Here is a 23,044-nt window from a genome sequence, read left to right as displayed (position 1 = left end):
AAAGGAAAGGAAAGGAAAGGAAAGGAAAGGAAAGGAAAGGAAAGGAAAGGAAAGGAAAAACTGGATGTTGATAAAGCAAATAGCAGGAAGCTATGCTAACATGCTGTGTACTCCCACCCTACCCAGGCACCTCTTATTGTTACTAGGATTATACATGTTCACAACCTCTGTGCTTTCCTTCTTCTTTTTCCAGTGTTTATCATCAACCATCAGAATCTTCTTTAATGAGTTACTTTGTTTAATATTACCTCTATTTGATGTTTTCTGGAGAAGGCCTGACCCATGTGTACACATTATCCCTCAGAGTGTACTGTTGCCTGGGAAGATTTCTACAGATGGCTAATCATGTCTATTTTATGTTGATGCATATTAATTTCCATTTCAGAAACTTCCATCTCAAAGATCGGTGTTTTCCAGTCTTTTGTCCCCTCGATTTTGTGGAGGTGTCACCTCACAGAGGGCCCTGAAGGCCCAAGCAGGAATTTTACTTAGTTTGTCAATGGACTTGTGCTCACGTTAAGTGTCTTAGTGTGTTTCACGTGCCCTGATTTCCAATGGATGGCAGTTACAATATCAGAAATTAAAACCCATGCAGCAATCACAGTGTCTTTGTTTTCACTGTCTTCCAGTGTCATCTTGCATTACAACATATAAGAAGACACCACCTCCAGTCCCACCCAGAACTACCACGAAACCTTTCATTTCTATCACAGCCCAGAGTAGCACAGAGTCTGCCCAGGATGCCTACATGGACGGCCAGGGCCAGCGAGGAGACATTATCAGCCAGTCTGGACTGAGCAACTCCACGGAGAGCCTGGACAGTATGAAGGCTCTGACAGCTGCCATCGAAGCTGCAAACGCCCAGATCCACGGCCCTGCAAGTCAACACATGGGCAACAACCCTGCTACTGTCACCACCACGACCACCATCGCCACCATCACTACAGAGGACAGGAAGAAGGATCACTTTAAGAAAAATCGATGCCTGTCTATTGGAATACAGGTAACAGGCTCTCTTTCTGTCCTTGGAAATAGAAACCCCAAACTAAGAAACATGACTTTTTATTTTCCCAGATTTACTGTCTTGCCATTTTGGATGATATAGGTATGTCTAGGACCCGATTTTCAAATTATTGTCTCTGAACTCCCTACATTGTAAACACGATGAAAAAAATTTAGGAAGGCATTTCGTCTATAGATATTATTAGCAGCTGTTGTTTTTGTTCTCTAGATTGAATGTGTGGTCCCGAGTGGAGGATAATTAGACAAACACAAGCACGGTCAAACACAAAGTGCCCTCAATTCATAATGCACATTGTGATTCTCAACAAAGGAGTGCACATCCAAGAATAACCAGGGTTATCGGGTTGTATTACTGTACCTTCAACACCCTTGAGTAGCCAGATGAGAACAAAAATGTGAGTCATTCCTCATAGATGTGGGAGGGAGAGCAAGACCAAAGAGCCTGATGGTGTGGAAAGCAGTAACTCACAGCAGAGCATCAAAAGAAAAGAATGCACAGCAGTTTCCATGTAATTGTTGGCTATTTAATCAAACGTCTCATAAAAGTCATCAGACTTCTCATTTACTTCGCTATTTTCTGCTCTTCAAATATAACATCAAACTGATTCCTTCTTTTCACATCTATTCAGCTTGTCTTACCCTGCTAGAAATTTCCTTCTATCAATGGGGAGAGTCATTCTTCTCCCCGCTCCGTCCCCCCCCACCCCCATTTTGTTGGGCCATGTCACTCTGCAGGCTCCCTTTGAACGGTAACTTCCTGATGCGGTGTGCAATAAATCTACCCACACTGAACCAACACTAGGGCACATCTAAAAGCCAGGTGTGGAGTACATTTTCACAACAGTGATATATTTTCACAGTCCGTTCTGCAGAATCTACTTTTAAAGGGTAATTAAACTTTCTCTAGTAGTGATGAGTCAAATGCTTTTTATAACCTGCAGGTTACCACAACGCAAATTGTCAAGCGTCCTAAAAGAACCTGTAGCCTTGGTGCTTGGGACAACATGACACAGCAGGAGGCATGGGCGCAAAGCCAGCCTCCGCCCCACACGGTGCATAGCTCCCTAGAAGCTAATGCTCCTCCCACCACCCAAAGGATTTGGAAGAGTGGGGAAGAACAGAGGTCAGTCCTCTGTGTCATCCTGGCAAATGACTTCATCTTCCTGAGCCTGTTTCCTCTTCTATCCCTCATAGGGTTATTCTGAGAATTAAGTTTACTAAATCTGCTTCCAATGGAGGTAGAGAGCCTCAATGAGTAGGATAGTGGTAATGGCAGCACAACAATGTGAATATACTTAATGCCCCTGGAACTGTTTTAAAAATGGCTAAAATGGAAACTTTTCTTTACATATGTTACCACGATTTTAAAAATCTACCTTAAAATACAAAGGGAAAAATCTCAAAATGTAAGTCAATAAATGGCAAAAGTGTATGAACATCCCATTATGTCAACTTCATTAACTGTTCAATCTAGGAGTCATAAAAATTTCCTTATATTGGAAAATAATTTGTAGATTTGCATCGTGGTTAAAAGCATAGATTCTGAAGCCAAATGACTGGTGTTGAAATTCTGGCTTCTCCATTTACTGTGTTACTTCCAGCAAGTTATTCAACCTCTCTGAACTTCAGTTTCCTCATCCTCTGCAATCTTACATATAAAATGGAGATAATTATATCACTGCCTCATAGACTACTGAAAAATTAAATGAGCAAAATACTTAAAACAGTGCTTGACACATTCTAAGAACTAGATATATATTAAGAAAACATTTTCTAAAGGAAGAGCAAATTTTCTTTTATTTGTAGATAATACACATGACTGCATAGGAAAGCTAATGGAAACCACTGAAAAACTGTTAGAATTCAATAGAGTAAAAGAGTACAATATAAATACAGAAAAATCAATAACTTTTAATATATTAATAACAAACAGAAAATGGAGCAAAAAGTCCATTTACAATAACAATAGAAACTATAAAATAACAGATTAAACTTCATAAAAAATATATAATACCTATCTAATATCTAAAAACAAGTTCATTTTGAAGATTTTGATACCTCAAAATAATCTAGAGACTTTGGGAGTTTTTTAAATTACATTAAAAAATAATTACAGGATGAGAATGCCATAGAAAATATCAAGATTTATTATGAAATTACCAAAACCAGGCCTATATGGATGGAAACAGAACACAAGAAAGTTGGCATCTGAAATCAAAAAGATTAATTAGTGGGAACCAGATCCACTGGTGATATGTGTATTTGTGGGAGGGGCAGATCATTAGAGCTCCGCTTTATATCTCACACAAAAATGTGTTAGGATAGTGGATTTAAAAAGTAAACATGAAAAAATGATAGGAGAATAGTAAATACAACATAACTTTAAGAAAATAAACTTAGGGTAGGAAGCCTTTCTAAACTATAAATGCTAGATTGACTACATAGTAATTCAAGATTCTCTACAATGAAGGACAAAATTTAAAAGACAAAAGATAAATGAGAGAAAATATTTACTGTATATATAACTGAAAAAGTGTTATTACAGGTCATAAGATATAAAAGAGCTCCTATAATTAAAACAAAACACAACTCAATAGATAAAAACACAAAACTAGCAAAGGTTATGAATAAGAAATTTATAGATAGTCCAAGAGGACAATAGATATTTTTGACCTGTGATATTAGGGAAAATTTAAAAGTTTGCCAACATTCACTATTGGTGAGGGTGTATGGACATAGAGACTTCCACATACTGATTATGGTAGGATGATAAATGCTTTTTTTAAAAGTTTGTATTTATTTGTTTTTAGAGAGATGAGAAGGGAGGGAGAAAGAGAGGGAGAGAAACATAGATGTGTGAGAGGAACATCGACTGGTTGCCTCTTACACATCCCCAACCAGGAACCTGGCCCACACCCAGGCATGTGCCCTGACAGGGAGTCAAACTGGTGACCCTTTGGTTCCCAGGCTGGCACTCATACACACCAGTCAGGACGGATGATAAATGATTTTAAGAACAATTTTGCAATATCCCTTACAGCTGGACCTGCTCAGTACCTTCCATTTAACATTTCTACTTCTAAGAATTTTTCCCAATCAACAGTTTCACAACTGTTCCAAAGATTCATATGAAATATTAAGTGTAGTACTATATGTAATAGCAACAAAGAGAGAATTACCTTGAAGCCCATGTTGTTTATATGGTCATTAAAAGAAATATTTATGTAACCAAAAAAAAATAAAGGTAGACCTATATTTACTAACATGGTAAAATGTCCAAAAGAGAGAAGTGTTAATGAATAAAGCAAATTGCAGAAAACTACATATAGTATAATCTCATCTGTATAAATTTTGTATTAATACTTACTTTTATATGTAATATATATTAAAAGATGGTCAAATATGCATCAAATGATTGACAGTAATTCTTGAGGGACTTCAGTTTTTTATATTATATATTTCTGTATTTTAATTTTATATAACTTACATTGAATTGCTTTTATAGTTAGCAAAAATAATTTATTAAATACATTGGAAAAAAGAGAAATAAATCTCTTTGCTCTGAATAGTCGTAGAATTTATTTCCAGTTTGGCTTAATCTTAGATTAGGCCTAATCTATCACATAGGCTCTCAGTTACATACAGACATGTTTTCCATATGAGCTGTAATATAACTATTGAGAAACCATGGCATAATATTCAGCCAATTCCTTAGTTTAAGGGGAAAACAATGAAGATACTCTATAGTTTATCTTAATGAGGTAAACATCTAAGCCTCCCAATATTAATAATTCTTACTTCAATAAATTAATTTTCTTCCTTCTTTTTATTTTGTTATCTGCAAATTTTGAATGTCCAAAGACATATTTCCATCTAGTGCTCACAGGTAAGTATGTATGAATCTATGGGGGAATCATAGACATTTATTAGGCACTTTTTAAGTGACTGATGTTGCATTTTATGAGATCAGCAGAGTCAAAATGCATGATATAATAATGTAGTGATGGCTCTCATAAAATACAAAAATATTAAAGAAAACAGTTACAAATCACAAAACATTCTAGTGCAGATGTTTCTAATGAAAAGTGATATTTGTTTTTCAAATTAGATAACTAAAATAGAGCACCTCTACATTCTTCAGGTGGATGATGCTGAAGAACCTGACAAAACAGGGGAAAATAAAGCGCCCAGTAAGTTCCAGTCCGTAGGAGTGCAAGTAGAAGAAGAGAAGTGGTGAGTCCACATGCGTTCATCCTCTTTCGTCTTGATGTTGGCAAGTACGGTACAAGTATGTTTCCCCACGATAAACCAACAGGAATCAATTATATTTTCCATTAACTTTTGGGAGCATATAAAGGGTAAGCTTGAAATGATATTAGCTGATTCCCTTCTCTACTTTAGAGGCCACTCAATTTAAGTTTTAGCTGGAACAGTAGAGTAGACACATTACATTCACATACACATAAACAGTATATATTACTGTTGTGTTGCAAAACTCTGCCTCTTCAAAAAACATTCCTGTTTGGCACTGTAAACTTTTCAAGAGAAGATGACTTATCTTATTCTCTCTTTCCCCCGGCACTTAATAATGGCTGGTGTTTAGTATGCACTCAATGAATGATAAAGAATGAATGAATGAATGAATGGGGAAGAGGAAAAAGAGAAAATTTCCTTTTATTATCCTAAATCAACCATTCCTTTAGAATGATCTTTAAAATAAGCCTACTCTAGAGTCATAGGATCTGGAAATGGGAAACTTAGGGCTTCAGAAAATTATAGAATCCACAAGGCATTACTGAGGTCAGTACATTTATTTTGTAAATGAAAACTTGATCCAGAGAAGTTTGTGAGTTTCTTGATCAAACTGTGAGGGCCATAATGTGTGAAACTATATATTATTGACAATAGTACTCCCAGCTTCCAGAATTGTGCTTTGTACATAATAAATATGCAGCAAATGTTAGTGAATAGAGTAACACTGCAGTTACAGTAAGAAAAAGAGCTCTATGTTATAAATCAGGACATCATCTAAACTCAGGCACCAGCGTTCTATGTGTTAATTAGGAAGAATCAGTTAAATGTCATCCATCCACCATCTATCATCCATCCATTCAATAAGTATGTATGGAATGTCTCCTATGTGCAAGGCTGCCTGTAACACATACTGAAAATCTGAAAGGAAGTCATGCATCAGTTCATGGAAGGAATCCTATTTCAAAGCTTCCTGGTATTAACTCTGTTCTTGCATTTAAGAGGTTTTCTTTTTTTTTTAATATATTTTATTTATTTATTTTTTAGAAAGAAGAGAAGGGAAGGAGAGAGGGAGAGAAACATCAGTCTGTGGTTGCCTCTCACATGGCCCCCACTGGGGAGCTGGCCCGCAACCTAGGCATGTGCCCTGACTGGGAATTGAACCAGCGACCCTTTGGTTCATAGCCCACACTCAATCCACTAAGCTACACCAGCCAGGGCCATTTAAGAGGTTTTCTATGTAATTATATTTCATATAATTATATAATGCAAGAAGCCCAGAAAATTGGTATAACTCTTTTGGAAACTATTATGACAAAAATTAGCAATAGTGATGTATCTATCCATACCCATTGACCCAGGAATCACATTCATGGAGCTATCCTGAATGAAGTTAGTCAATGGAAGGGAAACACATATGGAACACTATCTATTATTGAAAAAGAAAAATGTTAATTATCAAATGTCAAACAACAGGAGAATGCTTTTGTAAATTATAGCACATCATGACCAGAGAAAATATTATACAGCTATTAAATGTACATTAATTTGTAAAGAAAATATGAAAATGTGAGAAAATTCCCATGATACAATGTTAAATTAAAAAGTTGAACACATAATATCCATGTATAATTTTCATAAACATGGACTAAGACTGAAATGTAATCTTGTAAAAATGGTAAGTTTAGAAGTGGTTTTCTTCTGTTACTCTAAAATATTTTCTTACTGTATTTACTGCAAGTGTTAGTAATTATTATTTTTAAGTCAACCTTTCTGACACATGTTTCTTTAGTTAAGTGTTTTAGAAATTTTTTTGAAAATGTAAGCTTAGGAGACATGGAAGATCTCATGGTAGGGAAACACATGCGCTCTGTCCAGAAGGTATCCAGCCATATACTATGAAAAATAGAGACATTTTTTTAAAGAATTTATTCATTTATTTATTTATTATTTATTTATTTATCTTTAGAGACAGGGAGGGAGAGAGGAAGGGAGAGAAATTTCAGTGTGTGGTTCCTTCTTGTATGCCCCCTACTGGGGACCTGGCCTGCAATCCAGGCATGTACCCTGACTAGGGAATTGAACTGGTGACCCTTTGGTTCACAGGTCGGAGGTCAGTCCACTAAGCCACATCAGCCAGGGAAATAGAGACATTTACTGATGAAGAAGAAACATTCTACACAGCACAATGACGCTTTAGTCCCTTCAAAGTAGGCATGTTGGGTCCACACACAGTCCTACCAGTCACCACTAGCTGCCCGGTTGTATTTTCCTGAATCTCCTTGACAGTCTGAAACCCCTTCCCTTTCAAAGATGATTTTAGTTTTGGGAAAAGCCAGAAGTCACAGGATGCCAAATCTGGGCTGTAAGGGGGCTGAGTCACCTGAGTGAATTGATATTTTGCCAAAAAACTCTACATGAGATGTGATACATGAGTGGGCGCATTGTCATGAGGAAGCTACCAATCACGGCCTTCTAAATCAACCAAATAGTTTCCATGGAAGGATGTGCAAGCTTAACACAAAATTTAATGCAGATTCATTGCTCTACTCACTCAGTCATTTTTAATGTAATGGCCACACAGTACACATGCTCACTCAACAGCGTCTACCACCCCCACTGACTAGTACAGTGAAGTCATCATTGTTCACATATTTGCATTCCAGTCTACTCTCCTTAGCTGCCAGGTTACATAGATGTTGCACAAACTGTTCTAGTTATATTAACAATGTCTGGGTTTTTTTCCAGACAGACCTTGTATTTCTTCTTCACTCACCAGCCTGACTTGCTTGTTTTCCTCAGCGGTGTAGTGGTTAAGAACCAGTGGTCTTGATCCAGAACACTTAGATTCAAATCCTGGCTCTGCCACATTGCCACTTGGGGGACTTCGTCAAATAACTAAAAATCTTTGTGCCTTGTTTCCTTATATGTGAAAAGGATATTATCTGTGAAAGAAACCACCCTGTGAAAAGGGCAATTTCTGATCCAGCATGTAAGAAGCTTAGAAGTCACCATTCTGTCCTAACAAGTGAAACACTGAGCAAATTGAAAAATCAACAACTCTTCTTAAATCAGTCAGAGAAGTGAAGTTACAAGGCAAACCACTTCCCCAGGAATTGGAGAGACAGTTAAACAGATACAGAGAATCGGAATGACAGCTTACTAAAGTAGAACCCAGAAGCAGAACCTTTTGTGGGAACCAATTATCAGGGCAGGAAAACATAAACTGTAATTGACAAATTGCTGGAGGCTCAGTGTGGCTAAGTCTGAGAGTCCAAAACCTCAGAGGGACCCAGCTACACAGGGGGACTACCACACCCTTGTGAGTTTTACCTCCAGGTAAAACTCTACGAGTTCTTCACAGCAAACACCAAGAGAAATTCCATCCAGAGAAAGAGGGAAAGGAACTATTTTTAAATATACCAGAATACTTTGTTATTAACAGGTCTGCTCTCAGAAGAAACTATTTTATCAGAGCCTAACCTGCTTGGGCTTCATCAGAGCCTAACGGACCTGAGGGAAAGGAAACACCCAACCCTAGTGCCCTCTATCCATTCTGTCTCACACAAGGGGAGGAGAAGCTGAGAAGTTTCTCAGCTGTTGAAGGGCAGGGGCACAAGATCACCAACAGGCTGAGACCCGGTCAATCAGAGTGCTTCCTCACTTCACCACCACATCAGGAAAGGCCTGATCACTACAGTTCCTTTACACAGGATATCATATCTACTTTTCAATAATAATGTATAAGCCCTGGCTGGCGTAGCTCAGTGGATTGAGCGTGGGCTGGGAACCAAAGTGTCCCAGGTTCGATTCCCAGCCAGGGTACATGCCTAGGTTGCAGGCCATAACCCCCAGCAACCGCACATTGATGTTTCTCTCTGTCTCTGTCTATCTCCCTCCCTTCCCCTCTAAAAAAAAATAAAAACAAATAAAATCTTTTTAAAAAAATCTGTGGCACACAGCAAAATTAGTATTTAGTGGGCAATTCATAGTAACGAATGAACAATACTTAATGTGAGAAACTTGAAGTTTTCCTGCAAAAATCAGGATCAAAGCAAGGATGTTTCCTCTCACTATTGCTTTTCAATATTGTACAGGAAGTCTACTTAATGCAGTAAGACAGGTGAAGGAAACAAGCATACACTGAAAAGGAACAAAAGACTTTGTTCTCAGAAGACAAGATCATCTATATAGAAAATATGAGAGAATAAAAAAAATAAAACTCTTGGAACTAATAAATAATTAGAGCAAGGTTTCAGGATACAAGGTGAATATACAAAAGTCATTCATTTTCCTATATGCCAGCAATAAACAAGTGGAATTTGAATTAAAAACACATTATTGCCCTGGTCAGTGTAACTCTGTTGGCTGGAGAGTCATCCTGTGTACCGAAAGGTTGACAGTTGGATTTCTGGTCAGGGCATGTACTTGGCTTGTGGGCTTGACCCCCCCCCCATCAACACATATATGGGAGGCAACTGATCGATGTCTCTCTCTCACACTGATGTCTGTCTCTCTCTCTCTTCCCCTCTCTCCATCCCCTCCTCCCTTCCCCTCTCTAAAAATGAATGAACATGTCTTTGAATGAGAATTAAAAAAAAATACCAATGGGTCCTGAAACTCTTTTTAAAATAAAATAAAATAAAAACACATTACCATTTACATCCTCAAAATGAAACACTTAGGTATAAATTAACAATATATGTATAATAGTTACATGAGGGAAACTGTAAAATTCTTTTTTTTAAGATTTTATTTATTTATTTTTAGAGAGGGAAGGGAGGGAGAGAGAGAGAAGCATCAATGTGCGGTTGCTGGGGGCCATGGCCTGCAACCCAGGCATGTGCCCTGACCGGGCATTGAAACTCCGATGCTTTGGTTCACAGCCTGAGCTCAGTCCACTGAGCTCCACCAGCTAGGGCAGAAACTGTAAAATTCTGATAAAAAATATCAAAGAAGAACTAAAAAAAATTAAGAGATACTTTATTTTTATGAATAGGATCAATCAATATTGTCAAAATATTATGTCTTCTTAATTTGATCCATAGATTCAATGCAATTCCAATCAAAATCCTGGCAAGTTATTTTGTAGATATTGAAAGACAGATTCTAAAACTTATATGGATGCCCTGGCTAATGTGGCTCAGTGGGCTGAATGCCGGCCTGTGAACCAAAGGGCTGCTGGTTCAGTTCCCAGTCAGGGCACATGCCTGGGTTGTGGGCCAGGTCCCCAGTTGAGAGCACGTGAAAAGCAACCACACATTGATGTTTCTTTCCCTCCCTTCTCTAAAAATAAATAAATGAATTTTTAAAATAAATAAATAAAATTTATATGGAAAGGCAAAGGACAATAAAGCTAACACAATAATGAAGGAGAAGGAAAAGTCAGACTGACACTCTCAACCTCAATACTTTCTGTAAAGTTTCAGTAATCAAGACAGTGTGGTATTTACTGGTGAAAGAACAGACAAATAAATCAATGGAACATAGTAGAGAATGCAAAAATAGTCCCCCATAAACATAGTAAACTTTTCCTTGACAGAGGAGCAAAGGTAATACAATAGAGAAAAAAGATTTTTCTTTTTCAGCAAATGATGCTGGATGGAAAACTAAACATGCACATAAAAAAATCTAGACACAGACCTTACACCCTTCACAAAAATTAACTCAGAATGGATTATAATTCTAAATGTAAAACACAAAACCATAAAACTCCTAGAAGACAACATAGGAGAAAATCTTAGGTACCATGATGACTTTATATACAATGTAAAAGTCACAATTTGTGAAGAAAATAATGCGGAAGCTGGACTTCATTAAAATTTAAAATGTCTCTGTAAAGACAATGTCAAAAGAATAAGAAGACAGCACTGACAGGTGTGGCTCAGTTGATTGGGCATTGTCCAGCAAAGCTAAATGTCACAGGTTCAATTCCCAGTCAGGATACGTGTCTGGGATCCAGGTTCAGTCCACGGTCAGGGCACATATGAGAGGCAATTGATTGATGTTAATCTTTCAGGTCAATGTTTCTCTCCCTTTCTCCCTCCCTTCCTCTCTCCCTAAAAGTAAATAAATAGAAATCTTTAAAAAATAAAAGAGAATAAGAAGACAAACCACACACACTGGGAGAAAATATTTGCAAAAGACACACCTAATAAAGGACTGTGACAAAGAATCCTTAAAACTCAACAATGTGAAATGAACAACCTGATTTAAAAATAGGCGAAAGACCTTAACAGACACCTCACCTAAGGAGATACACAGACATAAAGTATACATATAAAAAGATGCTCCACATCATATGTCATCAGGGAATTGCAAATTAAAACAACAATGGGACACCACTACTCACCTATTAAAATGGCCAAAATCCAAAGTATTGACAACACCAAATCGTGAGAATGTGCAGAAATAATTAATTCTCATTCATTGTTGGTGGGAATGCAAAATGGTACAGCCACTTGCAAAGACAGTTCGGTGCTTTCTTACAAAACTAAAAACCTTCTTATCATATGATCCAGTAATTGCACTGCTTGATATTTATCCAAGGAAACTGAAAACTCACGTCTAAGCCAAAACTTGCCTGCAGATGTTTAGAGCAGCTTTAGGCATCACTGCCAAAACTCAGAAGCAACAAAGATGTCATCAGTAGGTGAATGAATAACAATATATTATTCAGTATTCAAAAAGAAATGAGTTATCAAGCCATGAAAAAACATGAAGGAAAATTAAATGTATATGACTAAGTGAAAGAGGCCAATCTACAAAGGCTACCTACTACCAGACATTCTGGACAAGGCAAAACTATGGAAGTGAAAATGTGGTTCTCAGGGATTGGTGAAGGAGGGATAAATAGGCAGAGCACAGGGATTTTTAGGGCAGTGAAACTATTCTGTTATACTACAGTGATGGTCTTGTATATGGGACTTAAATATGTGTCATTACATTGCTGTCAAAATTCATCGAATGTACCACACCAAGACTGAACTCGAATGAATCTGTGGTTTTGCATGGTAACGATGTGTCAGCGCAGGTTCGAGACTGTAGCAAATGGACCCCTCTGTGGGGGTGTTGGTAGTGAGGAGGAGAGGGCAGAGGGTATATGGGAGATTGCTCAATTTTGCTGTGAACTTAAAACTGCTCTAAAAAATAATATGTATTAATTTAAAAATGTGGGAGGGTAGACAATTTTAACCTCAGAGTGTTTTCCTGGGGGCATGTTGTTTCATTTATGTAAAACTTTAGAAAAACACCTGACATAAAAGAAGCTCTGTATAAATGTTTTTGATTCTACTATGTACCAAAATAGAATTTCTCCAGAGATTGAAATCTCAAGAAAGAAATTATACCATCTTTTCTTTAAAAATAAGAGAAAATAACCTCAATTTTTAGGTTTTAATTCAAACATTCCTGCAGTCAACTGTTCTCTTACCAAAATAATGCCCTGACATCGGCCCAGCAACCAGAATGTGAAATATTGTGTTATTTGGCCAGAACTAGGAGCAGCCCAAAAACTTCAAATGAGCCGCTTTTATCATGTTATTGAAAAGTCAAACATTGAATGAATTATTGAAGTTTGTGGGATGGTCAGTTCCTCAGTAAACTGAGTAATTTATTTAGAATCCATTCTCCAAAGGGCTAGCAGACCTAATTTTGGTGCTTAACTTTTTAAAACATCCCCTTCTTCAAAGGTCACTTTAGAGTTAACCTCTGTAAATTAAATACGAGTTTAAATTGATGTTAATGATTGTTTCCAACTTCTCCAGAAGAAATCCATTGTCAAATAGTCAGGGATTACTTATATCTTCTGTCTCTAATTATAATTCTTTTTATAATTTTGCTGATAGTAATTCATTTAGATAGAATCTTAAAAAGCAAAATTGGGCAGATAAAATTACCTAATGACAGACAGGGGATTTTTAAAATGATCTAGTGATAAAGCTGAGACTGTTGTTTTCACAATAAATGGCCAATACCATTCATCTCTTCCTTGCCCAAATAAACAGACCGATACTCAACAGTAACCTAACAGAAAGTGAGAGAAAGTAAATAGAGCCAGAGAAAGATAGTACAAAAAGAGGAAGAGGAAGACTCCGAGGAGGCCAAGAGACTCATTATCACCTTTTGAATTTGCCACAATTTAGGAACCAAAACTAACATAGCAAAGTCCACCTGGCTAATCTGTCTATTAAAGGGTAGACTTGTAAATATAGGATGCTCTTCAGTGTTCCAAATCAAAACAAAAGTTGATAAATCATTAGTAAAAAGTAAAATGCACTGGGTAGCTGATCTGCTTCAAGAAGAGGAATCAAAATAAGTATTACGAATGCCATTAATAGCAAATGTGCCACGTTCACTCTCCAGGGCTGCCTCCTGGGGGGGCCGCGCACCGAAGTAGTTTAAACGCTGTGGCAGCACCAAGCCAGGGACGATGAACGTAAGTGGTTTTGAAACATGACTGCGTATCTTAAGCCCATGAAGAAACTCCTCATCTCCATCAAACATCAGCTATCTTTCCTCAATTCCTGTTTCATAGGTTGACTAGCAGCAGTGTTTGACGGAAACCACTGCTGTCACGCAGGACTGACGCTAAACAAACCAGGCAAATCTGGCCAACCCCTCCCCCAGGAATACTCCCCTTCGCCCTGGTTCTCTATCCCAGTGTCTCCTAGCATCCTGTCTCCATTCTTTCTCGTCCTTTTGAAGACCCCAGGAATATGCATGAGGCCTTCTTGTCTTTCAAGCTGAAAATTAGGAAATCTAGTAAACCAATCCTTTCTATTTGCTGAGGTGAGAAAGCCTAGAGCCTCCCAGGGATCTCCCCTTTCCTTCTATGTAACAATTGTATTTCAATAGTGGTTCAAACTAAACTTCTTGCATTAGCCCATTAGTGACTCTAAGACTTTAAGAGTGGACACAAAGAGGAAAAATATTATTATTTTCATTATAAAATCAGTATTCAAATTTACTTGGAAGAAAACATACAACAGCATAATAACAATATATAACTCTCTGATGGGTTTTAGAGTAATAAAAACCTGATTATATATGTGTACATGTATAAATATATATTCTTATTCAGTATTATCTATCTTTTCTATAATTAAATAATCTAATGATAAGAAAAGAAATGTATTTACATTATGAAAAGTTATAAATTACAGAAATAAAATAAAGTCCCCCATAATCCTATCCATTAACCATGAACTAATATAGGGGTATATAGTTTTACCCATACTTTTTCCACGAATATTTTATTTTATTTTATTTTCCACTTTGTGTTTATTACAAAAACAAAGCAAAACCATCAAACTTCCCTGTGCTACTTGTTTCTGATCATATTTTTTTTCATAAAAGTCAAGCAGACACAGCTAAGGTACTTAATTTCACACTGTTAAAAAAATTTCCTAACTTCAAAATTATTGATACAAAGATACTTTTTGGAATATCAAATTGTCATTGAATCTCACTCTATAGTGATACTCTGAGGCTGCCCAGGTTGATTTTAAAACCTTCCGTTTAGGCAGGTAAGATTGAGGGTGGGAGGGGGGGTGGGTGGGGCTGGGGGGAGTGATCAGGGGGAAATGTACTTGAGCAACATTAATTAATTAATTAATAATTAATTTAAAATAAAACCTTCTGGACTTCTGGCAAGATGGAGGAATAGGTGGACGCACTGTACTTCCTCGCACAACCAAGATTAGAACAATAATTTACAGATAGAATAACACCCAGAACTGATAGAGGATTTATCTGAATGGAAGTCTGACAGCCAAGAAGTTGAAGAAGACCCGTACATCCAGACTGGTAGGAGAAGACAAGCCAGGCAGGCACGGGGCTGGTGCAGGTCAGTGGCGCGCGGAGGTCGGGGAAAATTTGGCACAAAATCAGCACAACAGCCATCTGGGGCGCAAGAACGCAGCAGTGGTTCCTGAGTATGCAAGTTGCGGCTGGCGGACCCAGTGAGGCAGCAACTGTGGACCAGGGTAGAGCTCACAGCCCAGGATCCCAGAGAAGGATCTGAGCCCAGGAGAACGGAACTACCGCCATTGTTCCCTCCCATCCCCGCTCCCAACCCCACCCCCAGATATAACATCACAATCTAGCGACTGGGGTGCCCAACCCCAGTGAACACCTAAGGCTCTGCCCCCCACCGTAACAAGAGCGACCAGACCGGAAAAAAAAAAAGGAGAGACGGGGAAAGATATGTTTCCAACAGAACAGATCAGTCCCCCAGGACTCATCCTTTTGAGCGACCAAGAAATAGCCAATCTATCAGATGCACAGTTCAAAACACTGGTGATCAGAAAGCTCACGGAATTGATTGATTTTGGGCGCAAATTAGATGAAAGGATGCAGGTTACCATGAAAGAGATGCAGGAAGATACGCGGAGGAGAGCCAATAGTAAAAGGAAGGAATCTGAGTCTCAAAACAATACAGTGGACCAGAAGGAAGATAGAATCAACCAAGCAGGAAAGCATGATGAAATAAGAATTCAAAAAAACGAGGAGAAGCTTAAGAACATCCAGGACACCTTTAAACGTTCCAGCATCCGAATTATAAGGGTACCAGAAGGGGAAGGGGAAAAGCAACAAATTGAGCATGTATTTGAACAAATAATAAAGGAGAACTTCCCCAATCTGGCAAAGGGAACAGTCTTCCAAGAAATCCAAGAAACTCAGAGAGCCCCAAAGAAGTTGGACCCAAGAAGAAACACACCAATGCACATCATAATTACATTAGCCAAGGTAAAAATGAAGGAGAGAATCCTAGAAGCAGCAAGAGATAAGGGGACAGTCACCTGCAAAGGAGTTCCCATCAGACTGTCAGCTGATTTCTCCAAAGAGACCTTACAGGCAAGAAGGGGCTGGAAAGAAATATTCCAAGTCATGAAAAACAAGGACCTACATCCCAGATTGCTCTATCCAGCAAAGCTCTCATTTAGAATGGAAGGGCAGATAAAGCACTTCTCAGATAAGGTCAAGTTAAAGGGGTTCATCATCACCAAGCCCTTATTTTATGAAATGCTAAAGGGACTTATCTAAGAAAAGAAGATAAAGAAAAGACATGTATAGTAAAAGGACAGCAAACTCACAATTATTCAGCAAACTCACAATTATTAACAACCACACCTAAAGCAAAACCAAAAGAAACTAAGTAAACAACTAGAACAGGAACAGAACCACAGAAATGGAGGGCACATGGAGGGTTAGCAGCAGGAGAGTGGGAGGAGGAGAGAGGGGGAAAAGGTATAGAGAATAAGTAGCATAGAATGTAGGTTGAAAATAGATAGGGGAGGGCAAGAATAGTACGGGAAACGTAGAAGCTAAAGAACTCATAAGTATGACACATGGACATGAACTAAAGGGGGGGAATGTGGGTAGGAGAGGGGGTACAGGGTGGAGGGGAGAGAAAGGGGGAAATGGGACAACTGTAATAGCATAATCAATAAAATATATTTTTAAAAAATTTAAAAAAAAATAATTGAGCGCGGGCTGGGAACTAAAGTGTCCCAGGTTCGATTCCCAGCCAGGGTACATTCCTGGGTTGCAGGCCATAACCCCCAGCAACCGCACATTGATGTTTCTCTCTCTCTCTCTCTCTCTCTCCCCCTTCCCTCTCTAAAAATAAATAAATAAAATCTTTAAAAAAATAAAAATAAATAAAATAAAACCTTCCACTTAGAAGTTAAATGATCTTGGACAAGTATCTTAATATATGAACAAAAATTACATGTATCCCAAAGGTTGTTAAAAGAGATAAATGAAATAAGAAAATAATATACTTAGTCCAGTGTCTACTCCTAGTGAGAACAGAGTAAAAGCAAGTAATAATATTAGTAATAGTATTGAAGTAATATTTGTTTTTTTATTTTTTTAATTTTTATTTTTCAATTACAGTTTCCCTTCATATTTTATGCATTGGTTTCAGATATACAGCATAGTGGTTAGACAATCATATACTTTACAAAGTGTTCCCCTGATATTTCCAGTATCTACCTGGCACCATACATAGTTATCACAGTATTATCGAGTACATTTCCTATGTTGTAAACATCCTCATGACTATTCTGAAACTACCAGTTTGTACTTCTTAATCCTTTCAGCTCTTTCACCCATCTTCCCCTCCCGTTTGGCATCCACTAGTCTATTTTCTGTGTCTATGACTCTCTTTTCATTTTGTTTGTTCATTTATTTTTGATTTTTGATTTCACATATAAGTGAAATCACACTTTTGTCTTTCTGTGGCTGACTTATTTCACTGAACAGAATACCTTCTAGGTTTATATATGCTGTCACCAGTGATAAGAAGTCATTCTTTTTCATGGCTGAGTAATATTCCGTGTGTGTGTGTGTGTGTGTGTGTGTGTGTGTGTGTACTATCACTTTGTTAAAATATATTTTGTTGATTATGCTATTACAGTTGTCCTATTTTTTCTCCCTTTTATTCCCCTCTGCCCTGTACCTCTCTCCCACCAGCATTTCCCCACCTTAGTTCATGTCCATAGGTCATACATATACATTCTTTGGCTTCTCCATTTCCCATACTATTCTTAACCTCCCCTTGTCTATTTTGTATATACCAATTATGTTTCTTATTTCCTGTTCCTTTTCTCTATTCTCCCTGCTCCCCCTCCCTACTGATAATCCTCCAAGTGATCTCTATTTCTGTGAATCTCTCCCTGTTCTAGTTGTTTGCTTAGTTTGTTTTTCTTTTTGTTTTTGTTTTTTTAGGTTCAGTTGTTGATAGTTGTGAGTTTATTATAATTCTACTGTTGGCATTTTTTATCTTTTTCTTTTTCTTAGATAAATCCCTTTAACATTTCATAGAATAAGGGCTTGGTGTTCATGAACTTCTTTAATTTGACCTTATCTGGGAAGCGCTTTATCTGCCCTTCCATTCTAAAAGATAGCTTTGCTGGATAGAGTAACCTTGGATGTAGGTCCTTGCTTTTCCTGACTTTGAATACTTCTTTCTAACCCCTTCTTGCCTGCAAGGTTTCTTTTGAGAAATCAGCTGAGAGTCTTATGAGAACTCCTTTGTAGGTTACTGTCTCCTTTTCTCTTGCAGCTTTTAAGATTCTCTCCTTATCTTTAATTTTGGGTAATGTGATTATGATGTGCCTTGGTGTGTACTTCCTTAGGTCGAGCTTCTTTGGGACTCTCTGAGCTTCCTGGACTTCCTAGAAGTCTGTTTCCTTTACCATATTTAGAAAGTTCTCTTTCATTATGTTTTCAAAAAAGTTTTCAATTTCTTGTTCTTCCTCTTCTCCTTCTGGCACCCCTATGATTCAGATGTTGGAATATTTAAAGTTGTCCCAGAGGTTTCTAAGCTTCTCCTCATTTTTTTGAATTCTTATTTCTTCATTCTGTTCTGGTTAAATGCTTATTTCTTCCTTCTGCTCCAAACCATTGATTTGAGTCCTAGTTTCCTTCCTGTCACTGTTGGTTCCCTGTACTGTTGGTTTTCCTTTATTTCATGGTTCATAGCCTTCACTTTTTCCTCTATTTTGCAACCATGTTCAACCAATTCTGTGAGCAACCTGATTGCTGGTGTTTTGAACTCTGCATCTGATAGGTTGGCTATCTCTTTATCACTTAGTTGTATTTTTCTGGGGCTTTGATCTGTTCTTTCATTTAGACCATATTTTTTTGTCTGGTTTGCTTGTTATGTAGTAAGGGGTGGAGCCTTAGGTGTTTACCAAGGCAGGGCAACCCATTTCACTTCTATGTGACACTGTATGTGGGTTGCCACTTGTTCAGCTCTTGGCCGGTTTTCAGTCACTTCTCCGGCTACCCACAAGCAAATTGGGCCCTTCTGGTGCTGATTCCCAGGTGGGTGGGCTTGTGTCAGTTCTAGGACCCTGTGGGTCTCTCCAATGCACTCTCTTGTGAGGCTGAGAGTTTCTCCTGTGGCCTCAACCCCCAAAGGATTTTTTCAGCCGGAGGTTTAGAGGCTTTATTTCCCTGCACTGGAACCCTGGGTTGTACAGTCTATCTCAGTCCCCAGTTGTTCCTTCCGGTTTATCCGCACATAAATGTGGGACTGCCCAGTCCTCCAGCTGCCTCCTCACCTTGCCAAGAGTCCTCTCCACCCAGCTGCCCATCTCCACCCCTCCTATCAGTCTTGATAAATATTTCTTCTTTAACTCCTTAGTTGCCAGCCTTCCATACAGTTCAATTTTCTGGCAGTCCTGGTTATTTTTTGTTTTTACATCTGTCTTTGTTCTTCTTTTGGTTGTGCAAGGAGGCAAAGTGTATCTACCTATACCTCCATCTTGGCTGGAAGTTGCCGCTTTTTTATACACTTGTCTGTTGATGGTTACTTGGTCTGCTTCCATATCTTGGCTATTGTAAATAATGCTGCAATGAACATAGGAGTGCATATATTCTTTTGAATTAGTTTTTGGGTATAAATAACCAGAAGTGTCATTGGTGAGTGTAACGCAATTCCGTTTTTAATATTTTGAGGAAACTCCATACTATTTTCAATAGTGGTTGCATTTCCAGGAAATTTCAAAGGTTGTTGGAATCATCCTCTGTACAAAATTTAGTAATATTTTAAAAACCAACTAACATTATAGAAAAGGCTTTCTCATTATTAAAAATTTATAACAAATACTTCTTTTAATGACTATGCCATATTTTAAAATATAGATGGACCATAATTTGCTTCCCCTTTCTTCTGTTGTTGAATAGCTACATTATTTCTAGATTGACTTTTGATTCAAAATAATGAAAAAATACACATGTCTACAATATCTCTGAGCCCTTCTGAAACTACATAATAGTAAAAGGATTTCTCTTCTGTTTTGGCACACATTGCCAAGGATGAAGAGAACAGGAGAGGGAAAACATACACACAGAGCCAACTTTGAAAGCTGGAAGGCAGATAGACAAGTGATAACCTACTTAGCTGATCAGAGAAACTGAATCTAAAGCCATTGATGCAGAAATCCAAGATGTAATTTGATTTAAATTTCAGAACCCACAAAAGGCATTAAGTCTTAGGTGAGCTTTAGGTTTTTTGTAGATGCCTTTTATTTACTTGAGAAAGTTCCTTTCTATTCCTAGTTTTTGAGAGTTATGATCAGGAATTGATGTTGGATTTTGTCAAATGCTTCTTTTTGCATGTATTGAGAAGTCACAAGGTTTTCATTTTAGTCTGTCAATATGATGGATTGCATTGATTGATATTTTAAAATTATGGTAAAGTACATATAACATAAAACTTACCATTTTAAGCATAAAATTAAGTAGCATTAAGAAATTTACAATATTATGCTACCATCACCACTTTCTAGTTCCAAAATATTTTTATCATTGTAAACAGCAATCTCATACACATGTGGTAAATTTTTTTCTTTGTTATTGTTGTTGTTGTCGTTTAAGAGAGAGGGGAGGGGAGGGAGAAAGAGAGGGAAAAAAACATCAATGTGTGAGAGCAACATCGATCAGTCGCTTCTCACACGTGCCCCAACAGGAGACCAGGCCTGCAACCCAGGAATGTACCCTGACTGGGAACCAAACCGGCAACCTTTCACTTTGCTGGATGATGCTCAACAAACTGAGCCACACGGGTCAGGGTCATGTGGGAAAATTTTTTACTACAAATTCAATTTCTTTAATAGAGGACTATTCAGATCATTGATTTCTTTTTTTAATTGATTTTGTTTATTAATTTTCAGAGTGAGGAGAGGGGAGGGAGAAAGAGAAGGACAGAGACATAAATGTATAAGAGAAACATCAATTTGTTGCCTTTGGCACGCTCCCAACTGGGAACCTAACCCACAACCCAGGCATGTGCCCTGACAGGGCACCCAACCAGCGACCTTTTTGTTCGCAGGCCAGAGCTCAATCCACTGAGCCACACCAGCTAAGGCTGGATCATTGATTTCTTATTGCCTGAGTCTTAGTATTTCTGTCTTTCAAGGAACTTGTCTAATTTGTCTAAGTTATCTAAAGTATTGGTATAAAGTTATTCATAATATTCCTTTAATATCATTTTAGCCCTGGCCAGTGTGACTCAATTGGTTCAAGCATCTTCTCATAACTGAAATTATCTTTGGATTTAATTATCTTTAAATTTAAATAATAAGAATGTAAGTCTCATATTTACCCACAAAGTTATGATTTCCAGTGTTCTTCATTCCCTTACATATTCTATCTCGCATCATTTTCCTTCTGCTTGAAGAAGTTTTTTAAAACCATTCTTATAGTGCATCTCTACTCATGATGAGTGCTTTCAGTTTTGGGGCATTGAAAAAGTCATTCTTTTGTCATCATTTAAAAAACGTCCTTCTGCTGCATATAGCACTGTAACTCATCAGATTTTTCTTTCAAAGAGGAGTGAAGATTCCCCATGCACTGAACGCAGTGAATGCTCCATCGGGACCCGGTGCAGATCTCTGGTGTTTTCTCTGTACAGTTCTGGCCTCTGCCACACTCTGCCTTGCAAGCTCCAGCTGCACTGCCTTCCTCAAACCACCAGTGATGTTTCCTCAAGTCAGGGAGACCACTGGCTCCACAAGGGGCACCACTCCCTGTGCTGTGGTCCCCCTTTCCCCAGTCAATGATGAGAGGCAATCATAGACTTCATCTGTCCCACAATTTTTATTTTCTGATGTCCAATGGTTTAAAAGCAGTTGTTTCGTATATTTTGGCAGTTTTTTGAGTTGTTTCAGATAGAAGAGTAAATTGAGTCATTCTTACCCCATTTTGGCCAGAAGCAGAAGTCATCCATATAGATTTTATCTGGCCTATAATGGGGGCAAGTCCTGTTATGTAGCACTGTCTCACTTGGAAGGTCATGAAGTGTATTGTAGTCACAGGAGGATGGATGAAAAGGAGCATTCTAGTCAAGAAATTTGAGTTGAAAATGGATTCACCTTTCTGTCTCTAGATGTGAGAATTGGATACAGTTAACATTAGAACCTTTTTTTGGTGTAAGTTCGCTGATTCAATATTCCAACAGGGTTTCCTCAATTCTCAGTGAGATTATGCATGGATGGAGATTTTTAGCTGAGGTCCAGGCCCAGTCTCCTGTCGTTGCCATCTTCCTCATGTTTCCGTATTGCTGTCACAATTTCTAGTTCAGCCACAAGAGGTGTGAGCTGCACTTATCTCTTGTGTGTGAACTAGATCACAACTCAGCTTTCATAAGGTTAGATATTTCTAATATATTTTGGAAAAACTTATAAAGCAATGATTTTTTATTTTCACAACTAAAAGTATTAAGGGAAGGCAGAAGTTTTGAAATTATATACTTTTGGGTTGTTTGTTAACATTGTCAAATGAACAAACCGAGATCTGTTTTTAGAGGTCTTACAGCAATTTTCTAGAAAGGAAACTCCAGAATGTCATTTTTTTGGTGTATATATATTTAATATTTTCATCCATGTCTTTATAAAGGACTGCTTAACTGCCTGGGATCTTTATCTAGAGATCATCTGTGTGAGATATTGTGGTACAATAATGACAATTTGCTTTCAGCATCCAGAAAATTAGAGAAGAAAACTTTAACTAGAATAAATGGGTAGTAGATCTAGTAAATCAGTCTGTGACTTCTTTTCTTCCTTCATCAACTCCCTCACCCATACCATTCCCTGTGAAATAGGTGAAAGTAGGTAACAGTGAATGTCTGCAGTAGGATTTGTGTGTTGGGAGGTGTGTGTATGCAAGGGAAAGCCAAGATCCCTTCATTTATATTGATGTGATGGGAATGGGAGCAGATGGATATTTTGCTGATTTGCATAAAAGCCTCCAGTCT

At 37.8% G+C, this 23,044-nt stretch overlaps 1 protein-coding gene across 9 annotated transcripts in view; it reads left to right on the top strand.

Moving 5' to 3' along the window:
- Window positions 1-23,044, top strand: part of DLGAP1 (DLG associated protein 1) — a 307,180-nt gene that overhangs the window by 245,614 nt on the left and 38,522 nt on the right. For all 9 annotated transcript variants that reach the window (XM_028524050.2, XM_028524049.2, XM_028524053.2 and 6 more), the window contains 2 exons: window positions 630-1,003; window positions 5,165-5,256. In XM_028524050.2, coding sequence (XP_028379851.1) covers window positions 630-1,003; window positions 5,165-5,256 — 466 coding nt within the window. The remainder of the gene's footprint in view (window positions 1-629; window positions 1,004-5,164; window positions 5,257-23,044) is intronic.

Source organism: Phyllostomus discolor, chromosome 9 (genome assembly GCF_004126475.2).
Source record: "Phyllostomus discolor isolate MPI-MPIP mPhyDis1 chromosome 9, mPhyDis1.pri.v3, whole genome shotgun sequence".
NCBI classification, from domain to species: domain Eukaryota; kingdom Metazoa; phylum Chordata; class Mammalia; order Chiroptera; family Phyllostomidae; genus Phyllostomus; species Phyllostomus discolor.
The sequence above is the reverse complement of the archived record's forward strand: the minus strand, read 5'-3'. Positions and strand labels throughout refer to the sequence as shown.